Source organism: Lupinus angustifolius, chromosome LG08 (genome assembly GCF_001865875.1).
Source record: "Lupinus angustifolius cultivar Tanjil chromosome LG08, LupAngTanjil_v1.0, whole genome shotgun sequence".
Taxonomy (NCBI): Eukaryota; Viridiplantae; Streptophyta; class Magnoliopsida; order Fabales; family Fabaceae; genus Lupinus; species Lupinus angustifolius.
The window spans coordinates 1,063,941-1,075,428 of NC_032016.1; the positions used below are offsets into that span (position 1 = coordinate 1,063,941).

The 11,488-nt window shown below is 28.4% G+C and overlaps 1 protein-coding gene across 1 annotated transcript; it reads right to left on the minus strand.

The window, feature by feature from the left end:
- LOC109353749 (subtilisin-like protease Glyma18g48580) lies at positions 1,031–10,911 on the minus strand. The gene is made up of 11 exons (XM_019596114.1): positions 10,813–10,911; positions 10,573–10,682; positions 9,976–10,073; positions 9,720–9,875; positions 5,443–5,566; positions 3,681–4,227; positions 3,150–3,244; positions 2,658–2,909; positions 2,452–2,566; positions 2,163–2,379; positions 1,031–1,630 (listed from the first exon to the last, which is right to left on the minus strand). Exons 1-11 carry the CDS (start codon positions 10,891–10,893, stop codon positions 1,083–1,085), a joined length of 2,343 nt encoding a protein of 780 aa, XP_019451659.1. The 5' UTR covers positions 10,894–10,911; the 3' UTR covers positions 1,031–1,082.

The window sequence follows — 11,488 nt, forward strand, 5'->3', positions numbered from 1 at the left end:
CCACAGCTGAATAACAACAAGGATTATTCCACTATAATAAAAGAGAACTACAAGTGTTTCACTCACTTCCCAAAATCCAAGTACACCCAATTTCACTCTCACTCAAGTATTTCTCACACAATTAGAACAAGAGAACAAGAAGAGAGAATATGCACTAAGCTAAGTATTTGGTGTGTCTTACAATGACATGAAACACTCATATTTATAGCCAAAGCTCTTGAAGATTATGTGGCCAAAGGGAAAAGAACATTAATGTTGATTTCACCATAGCCACTTCTTTTTACATGGCTATAAATTCTCCCTTTCTTCAAGATGATCTTCAGCCACTTCTTTTTTTGCTTGGCTCAAGAAATTCTTTTCATCATCTTTTTCTTTTAGCCAATATTCAATAATATATATATATAATTTAGTCAACTCATAAACATAATAAATCGAACTATATTTATTTTAAATTTGACTCATTTATTTAACTACTTCACCTAGTTTTTAACTCAAGTTTAACTTGTTTTATTCCTAAACCATTTTTATACAACTAAATAACGAGTTGGTTGAATGGATTACAAATCCTAATTATACCAAATCATCATTTGAAAACCCAAGAGTCCTAGCGTTATACTCACATCATGGTATAGACGTACTCAGGGCTTTAATGCCATGCTTACCAATAGTTTTATGATTGAGTTTATAGTATATGCACAGTCGCTGTAAAGTTTTTACACTGTTAGCATATTATTCACCATTGATTTGTATTACTTTTATTTGAGAGTCAATGATAATTATTATATTAATGGTATATGATTTTTACTGATAGTATAAAAATTGTATACACTGTCAGTGTATACATATTAAATTCTTTGTCATTTTAGAGAGCACATATCAAATATCTAAATGATTTAATATGTGTACCCAAAAAAGATTAGATGCTTATCCAAAAAGATGAAAGATACTTTTCATAATACCAAAAAAAAATACATTAAACATATAATAGTGAAATGTTTATATATAGCCATACATTTATACGAGAAAAAGTATACACACATGACACAATAACTTTATACCTCATAGTCACTATTATATATTTCTCATTTGCGTCTAGCTACAATAGGACTCTTAACATGATTTACATTATTTGTCCATAGTAGCTCCCCAAATTGATAATCTCCACGTTGAATCACCCTTGTTGCTTGTACAACAACTTGGAATGTTTTCTTCTCACCAACCTTCTTAAAAGTCAATGAATTTGGAACAACAACAACCTTAAACCCAGGTAAATTAACACTTGCAACATAAGTGCTAGGAGTTCCAACATTAGTGACTATACGAGTAACATTTACTGCACTTAATCCAAGATTTGGTAATGTAATTGAAGGGTAGTTCAAGTCTGTTATGGTGCTGTGAGATTTTGAACAAATGAATGGTTTTTTGGACTTTCTAAGTGCTGCAATGAGTTTTTGATTATACCCAGAGGCACATAAGAAATTCAAGTAATCAACAATGGTTATATCATAAACAAGTCCAGGGTCCATAGCAAAGTCTGGTTGAACATGTCCTGAACCATATGCAAAGGGTGTAGCTAATGTTTTATCAAATGCATCACGAATTGGTCTCTTTGTGTTGTCTCTTGTAGTTGCTGGAAAAAAATGCATTTAAATAATTTAGATATAGAGTAAAATTGAGACATGCATATGATATAGCCCTATGACTGACTTATTGGAGAGGTTAGAAAGTGCATATTTCTATCATTAAATCAGGTATGTGTCCATAAAATTGTGATTGGGTTACATTTATCATAATCATGGTTTATGAGAAATGTGTCCATAATTATGATTCTAATGTCATTGCATAGACTTAAAAAAAAGATAAAATTATGGTGGTGGAATGCAATTTAGAGCCATGATAATTTCTTTTCTAATATTATCATTCATTTAAGATGTATTAAAAGTGTGGAAATGAAAAGGCTGAAAGATAATAGATATATGCAATATTTTCCTACAAGTTATTATTTCTAGGATCTAAACCTATAACATTTTTGGTTATTAAAAAACAAGCTTATCATTGCACCAAAACTTGCCCTCTCTTTTATATGAGTATTCAGATTTCAGCCCATCAAATAGAATCAGTTTTTAATGATTGAAACAGAATGTAATGAGTGATATATATACCTGTGGTCATGATAGCTGATTTAATAGCAGCAGGGGTCCAATTAGGATGAAGAGTTTTGAGAAGTCCAGCAACACCAGCAATATGAGGGCAAGACATAGAAGTTCCTTGTAGTACATTGAATGGAAACCCACGACGTGTGTCTGATGCTAAGTTAGATGCACTTGCTGCTTCTGAATAAGCTGCAAGTATGTTCACTCCTGGTGCAGTTATATCTGGCTGAAACAACAACAAAAAAACACTTGTTGTCACCACAAAGACTATAGATTTTCTTGTATTAAACAAACTGACCTTAAGTATTGATGGTTGAATAGGATTGGGTCCTCTTGCAGAAAAAGAAGCCATAACTGGAGCTGGCTTTGTTCCAAGTAGTGTTCTTGCTATAGACATCTTTATAGTAGAGTTACTGCAATGACATTATATGTAATATAAATAAACCAGTTTATTAGCAACAAGTATTTTCAAAATGTGACAAATATGCAAAGTTTGTATATTACTTGGAAGTGGTTTTAATGCTGTGAATATTTTTCTTAAATTTCTGGTTATTGACATTTACAGTAGACAAAACATGAGGTTCAGCTAGAACTGTATTTCCACTTTGATCATCATTGCCCATAACAACTCCTGATGCACCTGCAGATAATGCTTCTTGGCCTTCTGCAACAGATTTTATTTTCCCTCCTCTAACACAAATCACTACTTTACCATTTACTTTTGAGGGATCAAGTGTTCTAGGCTTACAAAGTTGACTGCAAAAAATATAAACATGTTAATTCAAATAACAAAACTATTATTCAAGTACTAGAAGAATCTTAAGATAAAGTGATATAACATTACTTATTCACAAGAGATCAATAAGTATGCAAAGTGGTTTCATAAAAAAATATTATAGAAAAAATGTTCTATTTGTAACTACTATTTTCCTTGTAATAATATATTTCTGACATGATTTGAGACAACACATCTTTGTTCGTGAGAGTTTTACTTACGCATCTCTAAATGTGGCATTTGCAAGTTTAGCATCAGTAGCTTGGATCAAAGTAAAAGACTTCTTAGGTGGCAAGTTCACAAAAAGACTGGCTCCCTGTCCATCCAAATTCACATAATAAACATTAATTCATCAACACAACTTATTATAAGATACAAATTCTTTGTAGCAAGAAGTATTTCTTAAACTATACCACCATTTTCAATTATACTCAGGGACCATAATGTCACAGTTTTGAGAGTCTCCACAATAATATCACAACCATATTGACCTTATTTTCCACTATTACAATAAATATGGTGTAACCAAATTGGATCACAACCAAGATTTAAACCATTACACTATACATTCAATGTTATAACTTATGGTATTACATAAAATTGTAATTTTATGTTAGACCCAATAACCTTTTCTACTTCAAGCAAAATCTCAAAATATATCTTATATATGATGGACATTATCATCAGGAAAAAATAGATTCAGTAGTTCATATAACACTTAACTAATGGAGAAAGAAGAAGAAAGATTATACCGTGACTTGGTTGTTGTTATCAAGAGATAACGTACTTGAGAATTCTCTATCTATTGTGCTAGCAGCAACTGTGAAAACCCAAGGAGCTACATTTAAAACAGTTCCAGGTTGTGGTCCATCATTTCCAGCAGAAGCAACTACAACAATATTATTAGAAAGTGCATGAAATGACCCTATTGAAACCTCATCAGTAAAAATTTCTTCAGAACTTATACTATCTCTTCCTCCAGCAGAAACACTAATGATATCAACACCATCACTTATGGCTTGATCAATAGCAGATAACACATCTGCACCATAGCAACTACTAGCATCTGTTTGAGACCAACATACTTTATAGGCTGCAACCCTAGCACTTGGAGATCCACCCTTAGCAGTGCCATTTCCATTACCAAATACATTTGCACCACCAACAAAGTTTCCACCAGAAATTGATAGAGTGTGGGTACCATGCCCTACAAAGTCTCTTGCTGTAAGCTGTGATGGGTGGAGTTTGCCATTAGCTGCTTCAAAAGCTTTGCTGAAGAATCTTGCTCCAATTAATTTCCTGGTTTATATAGATAATAAAGAAGAACATTTTGGAGTTTATAAAGACATAAAGGCCTGAATAAACCATATAGGTGAAATGTACTAAATTCTTTTTATATGTTTAACATGTTAATTTATGAGAATAAAGTATGAACCTTATAAGTTATATCCTACCGTTATTAAATTATAATATGAGTACTATTTTTTAGGTTTTAGAAATAATTTTGTAAAAAATGATTAAATGGTGTACATGTTATAATTGGCGTGATTGGAGGAGATAATTTATCTCCTGAGAATATATTTTATTAGTTGTTTAACAAACTTATTTTTTATGAAAACAAATAAAAAATGAGAAACGATGTCAATTCCAATATGCCCCCTGTAGAAGCATGTTGGACAAGGCAATGGGTTACTTTTGACCCATGATTAATAAACATCATTTAACTCATGATAATCAACATAATTTGAAATCTAATTCTGATATCACGTTAATATTTAATCTCAGAACCAATTGGTAATGAAATGAGTAATTCAACTAAAAAAATTAAGATGACAAAATAAGACTTACTTCTCATCCATTTAATTTTGTATGAGTGTAATGTCAATTTTGTATACGTAGATGGATTTGACTAGTGTGAATAATAGATAGAATAGTTATATTAGAGTGTAATGAGTGTAATATTTTTTTGTAATCATAAAAATACAAAATCATGGAAGGCATCATGAGTTGTGAAATTTTTACTGTTTTAAGTGTAATTCATAATTATTATTTTATTATTTGAGTTGAATAGCAATTTTAACATAAGAAAAAAAAGTAGTTGAGTAGAGCCATGCATGGTGAAAAATATGGGATGGTTTTCTTTTGAGTGAGCTAATTCTTTGAGACTCGTGACTTTGAGTTCCTTGCCAAGAAATCATGCCATAAAAAAATGATTCCAAGGATTAGCATTTTAATTAAGCTTATTACCTGTGCAAATTGTAGATTGCAAAGTTATACATTGTATTATATATCATTCTTTAAAAAGTTCCACGTTAAGTATAATAACAATCAAAAAATTTTATCTTACTAATAAAAATTGATTACATATATCAAATTTTTATCTTACTAATAAAAATTGATTACATATATCAAACAACATTATAATCCTCCTTAAATAAGTTTGCAATTCATAAAATATAAACTAAGTTGAATAACTTAAAGTTATTGTAAAAGTTAGTAAAAGAGATATTGGACCTGTTGCATGGGACTTTGTTTGAACCACGTAGTTTGTTAATTTGACAAATCCTCCCCCCACGCCATTTTGCAGGGACAGGACCTATTCCTCTATCACTGAAACTCTTGGATTCAGGCCAAACACCTAAACAAAATGTGAAAATTTAAAGGATAAAATATAAAGAATTTAGAGATCCTATTTTAGATAACATGTAAGCAATTAAAAAGATCTTTCAAAATATATTTTAGAGAAAATAATATATGCATTAACATAACAAAAAATTTATACACTATTAATACATTATTCATTATTCATATTTAATAATCATTGAATGAAAAATGATTAAATATGAATAATGACTGTATATAAATATTTATATTGATAGGGTATAAATAGTACATTCTATATTTTAACATAACTGGATCTCATACAAGAGAAATTTATCATTATGTTTTACTTTTTAAACATTAGTTTAAATGTGAAAACATAATTTTTTGTAATACGAGGAGAATGTAACCGTGTCCCAAAAACATTCTTTTAGAATAGAACACTAAAAATATCCTCGCACTGAAGGTAATCTTGTCCGAACCGAGAACATCCACAAGCATGTAAGGCTAACTCTCCCAGCAAATATTTGATTCCTTACCTAATGTCCTAAATGCACCTATTAAAAAGGTCCTACTTATATATTAACATGAATTGAAATCAAAAAATTGATATTATTGAGTCTGGAAATACAATATCAAATTCACTTATTATCTTTTGAGTAAGACTCATATTTGAATCTTGTATATGAAGAATTTTTTTATCAAGAGAGTTAATTATATATATAAATATTTCAAACTTAAATAAGATTGCTTCCCATCAAGATTATGTGTGGATAAAAAAAACTAAATAAAACAATAAAAGACAATGATTGTTGTCGCAAATGGCATCTCGAGCCATGTTCTAGATCAATAAGAATATGACATGTTTTTAAAAATAATTAAATATTCGTTATTTTTCTGTTTTGTATCATTTATCTTTGACATGATTTCAAATCTTTGTCCTCAGTAAGAGTTGAGAATAAAATATATCTTTATAACAGAAGATAGCTTATTTCCTATGGCCAATAAAAATATGACATATATACTGTTTTGTTTATTTTTTAGAAATATTTTTATAAAAAATTATTAAATAGGATATGTTGTAACTTTAATGGTCAAGAAGAAATAATTTATCTCATTATATTAATAAAAATTATGTGTTATAGAAATTCTCTCAAGATTGAGAAAAGTGAAACATACAACCAAAAGAACAGTGAAGCAAAATAATTAAAATAAGATATACAGCAAGACAGCATCGAGAAAGTGATCCACATAACTTGAAAACAGAATGGTTAATTTTAAATTGCAATTATAATCATGATCACATTATTATAATTTTAGAAATACCCCAACCCAACAGTTTTAAGATCATAGTTATGACCTCATTTTTTATTAGGATATAATCATGATCATTTTTTTTTGCAACTGTAATCATGATCACAGTATTATAATTGAACGTGTCACTAGGATCAGGAGACAAACAAGATATAATACTCTTGACTCCAAAATTTGACTAATGACATTATGAACAAATATGTGTTGTATCAAATTATATTTTATATATTATAGTGAGTTAATGAAAATATGTTATCTCGTATTAAATTTTTTGAATATGTATTATTAGTACTATTTTTGTTTCATTATCATGAGCTCAAGACAATGTACATTTATTCCGGATATTCTACCCATATAATAAATAAAAATAGTAGTACGGTATTAATTAAAAATTAATATCTTGGTATGATTGTAACTTTTTTAATGATCTCCATGAGTCCACCTTAAGCATATGTCAGTTGATTTACAAATTTCATACATTTTATCCATCGAAAAAGAAGAAGTTAATTTACAAATTTTATGATTGAATAGTTGACTGTTATGTTTTACTAACTCCAAATCAGTAGTATTACACTATTGCCCAACCCTTTATTCCAGAATTGAGTAAAGCTATTGGAACTCCATTTATTCATACTTCTTTTTAATCAATTCTACTTTTTTTTTTAATTGCAATTATTGGCCGAAGATTTGAATAAATGATTGAATTGTCAATAATCTTATCTGTAAATAGAAGTTATGTAGACAACGACCATTAGGCGCACCAAGTTAAATAAACAGAAATCACATGTCTCAATTTCCGGCATGTGAAAAAATGTCAGTTAATTAAAAAGAAATGTTTTAAAAATATAAAATATTTTTTTTATTACTTGAAAAAGTTAATTAATTAAAGATGTGTAGATATAATTATTTTGAAATAGATGATCCCTACTCTAATTAAATATTCTTTATTTTCATCCACTAGACTTTAATTTAATTGGTGGTGAGAATGGGATAATGGCATAATATGATAGAAACTAAAATATGATAATTTCCTATCATATTGATTATTTCTTGAACGACAAATATTTGTGACATTACTGTGTTGATCACGATAATGACAATATAATGGAGGTGAAAGTGGTATTTATGTATGAGGGATAATATGTTTTCGCTCCTAATTTCTAACTAAATTCTTACTTATGAGATAGAAGATATGGTATCTGAATAAAATGTGATAGATCAACTAGATAGACATATTATATTTTGGTGGCTCCTCAAACTCTAAGGTTATGTTTGATTCTAGTGAAAATGGAAGGAATAAAAAGGGATGGAAAAAAATGGAAGAAAAATAATTATTCCCTTCTTTGGGTGACAAAGTAAAAGAGAAAGATACTGAAAAATATGTAGGTCACGTACTAAAATGTTTCCTCTCAAATGTGAGATAAACACATGGGAAATAAATTTTTTTATAAAATGACCATAATATCCTTATTTTATCTCTGAAGTCTCATGTTTATGTTCTCTTGTTAAACCTATTTTCTCATCTTTTCTCTTCAAATGAGTTTGTTACTACATCAATAAAGACAAATAGAACTTCAAAATTTTAATTCAGTTTTTCCGATCATTTTTTTATTTTCAGTTTTAATTATCTTTTGAAGAACTTAGGATAATAGATTTGTATTACATTTTTTAGAAATGTTTTTCTTTAATTGTTATGTTTATGACTTGATTTTCAAATTTGATACTTAAAATACATACCAATATTTCTAATAGATCAATTGTGTCTTCCTTAGATGAAATGCATGATATAATAATTTTATGCCAAGTTTAGATAATTGAAATTGTACAAAAAATTGAATAATTATAATAGCAGTGACACATGGTAAAAATAATGTGACATTTCTTATTTGAGGGTGTTTATGTAACTGAACAAATTTTTTTCTTCATTTTCTTCCACTTTTTATACAACCAAATAAGATGAGAGAAAAATTATAATTTTCTTTCGTTCATTTTTCTTTTAAACCAAATAATTAAAGTTTCACTTCAGTTTTTACTTTTTTTTATTCTTTCAACTTTCCTTCATTCTTTTTCTTTTCTTTCATTTTCCTTTATAAACGAAGAAGAATGTAATTGTAATAGAGTAAGAAATTTAAAAAATAAGGCACTTAAACTACTCATGTCTTCTCTTCTTATGCATCAAGTGAGTCATCATTTCTATAAGTTGCTTTAACTACTTTTCTAAAAGGTATGTTTAATTTTTCATGATTTTTTATTTTTTAAATATTTGTCATGGTTGTTAAAACTTATTCAATTCGGAAGAAAGGAACATGTCGGAAGAAAGAAAATGCCTTTAAGATAATAGTAAGATTCAAATCTTATTAAAAATAGTTTTTTATAAGCAAATTTTTGACCAGGAGGGAAAGAAGAGAAATTGTATAACCATTGATGATTACAAACATGGGTTCATAATGCTTCAGGCATATACTAAATGAACTATTTCTAAAAATACCTTATTAATTGTTATTTGATTGTGTTAAAATCAATCACATTTTTCTCATTTCACCTTAATAAAACTAAGTAAATATTTTTTTATCACCAAAAAACTAAGTAAATGTTGGTATTTTACTGAAAGAAATTATTACGGAGTACTAACAGGAATATAAATTACATATTTCAAATGAAGTTGCATTCTCTATCTCGAACTAATCATGATGTAATTTTTTGTTTTTATTTTTTTTATTCATGAGGGAATATCTTATTAGTCTGAGCCAGAAATGAGACACATTTTAGGACATTTAATCTCTAATCATCATCAATAAATTAACTACTTCATAAAACACAATTCATAGATGCAATTATTATTAATACAAATCCTAGTTGCAATAATCAAAGCTTACCTGTATCAATGTTAGCTATGATTGTATTGACCCCATATCTTCCTTTTTGCCATGCTGTGTTCATAGCATTTCTTTCTAATCCAAGAAACTTCCATGAACGAGTTGTGTGCAGTTTATGCTCTTTGCTCAAGAACACTGATACTACATTTGGCTTTTCTGAATCAACATATATAAACATTGTGTGAAATAAATCAATATTTATTTCTAAATTTGGAAGATAATAATGATAGTTCAATGATGCTACTGATTTTCTCACTTGCAAGATTATCTGCTTCTTCTTCTTCAAGTATTGCAGCAAAGCCATTGATGTGTCTATTATATGAGTAAATAATTGCTTCTTTCGCCTTCTCATGGCTGTGAATGTATATGTACATTGAGTTCATAAGTTATTACAAATCATAAATATTAAAAATCAAATATCCCTAACTTTCTTTTTCTTATAAACAACGAGATCTCATCTCCTTAAGAAACTAATCAATTTCGAATGTGTGTGCTTGACCCCGTTAATGAATCAAACATCCAAGGTCCGTTTGTGAGTTAGATTTTAATTTGGAGGGGAAAGAAGAAAAATAAACGATTTTAAAATTATGAAATATAATTGTGAGATGACTCTAAAGTTTTTCATTATTTTTCTTTCGCCTTTTAAATTTTACTTTCAAACTGACTCATAGAGTGTGTTTATATGTTAGGGTTTTGGAGGTGAATAAATAGAAAAGAATTTTTTTAATATCATCTCAAAAGTATATTTCATGGTTCTCAAATATTTTTATATTTTTCATTATCTTTCAAAAATCAAGTCACAAATGTTTAATGCTATATAGCAGAGCTTATAAAGAATTAAATTATGTTATACCTTCCTATGACTGAAGCTAGTAAATCATAATGAGAATATGTGGCAGTTTCAAGATCAAGCAAGGAAGGAGTTGGACCATGAGAATGTGCTCCTAAGTATGCAATGTAGCACTGCAAACACCAAATCAAAAAACATCAATAACCAAACTAATTTTGCTAATCACTATTAGCAAATTACATAATCACACCAAATGAAACTTGAAAATAGTATGCAAATTAATTAGCCAATTAAGGAGCCTACCTTTTTGTTGGCATGGACAAAATTCAAAAACAAAGTTGAAAGAATAAAGGATGAAACAAGAAGCTGAAGGCATAAACCCATTATTTTCTATTGGTTTTTGAGAATTGCTTAGTAGTTAGCTTATCACACATCCCTTATATAATGAAGCTTATACCTTTTATACTTGAAGACATGTTTTATTTTAAGAGATGTAATTATTGTGCAACACATTAGTGTTGTTATTTTTTGTTCTCATTATTTTTTTAATGGTTTGTAGGTCCATTAGTTTTTTTTTGTAAAAATTATTCTTCCTTTCATTTAGTTTTTTTTTTAAAGCAGATTATCTCGAACATATTTTTTCTCCTAAAAAGTATATCACGTGTTTAGTTAAAAAAATATATTTAAATTAAAATTTTAATAATTATATATTTTTTTGACCAATCACAACAATTGATACATAAAATGACATACGTTTTAATAACATACTTTTTAAGACATAAGATATATTTTATAATGTCTGTGAAATAAAGTAGTCATAACCAATGTGTGCTAGTTTAGGTGAAAAGAGTTTGGATAGTTGAAGTATGAATTCATATATTATATTTCTGAGTTATTCATATGTATGTCCTAATACAATAATAGGATGAATTCATCAGATTACGCCTTTAACCTCCTAAAAAACTAGTTTTTCTACACC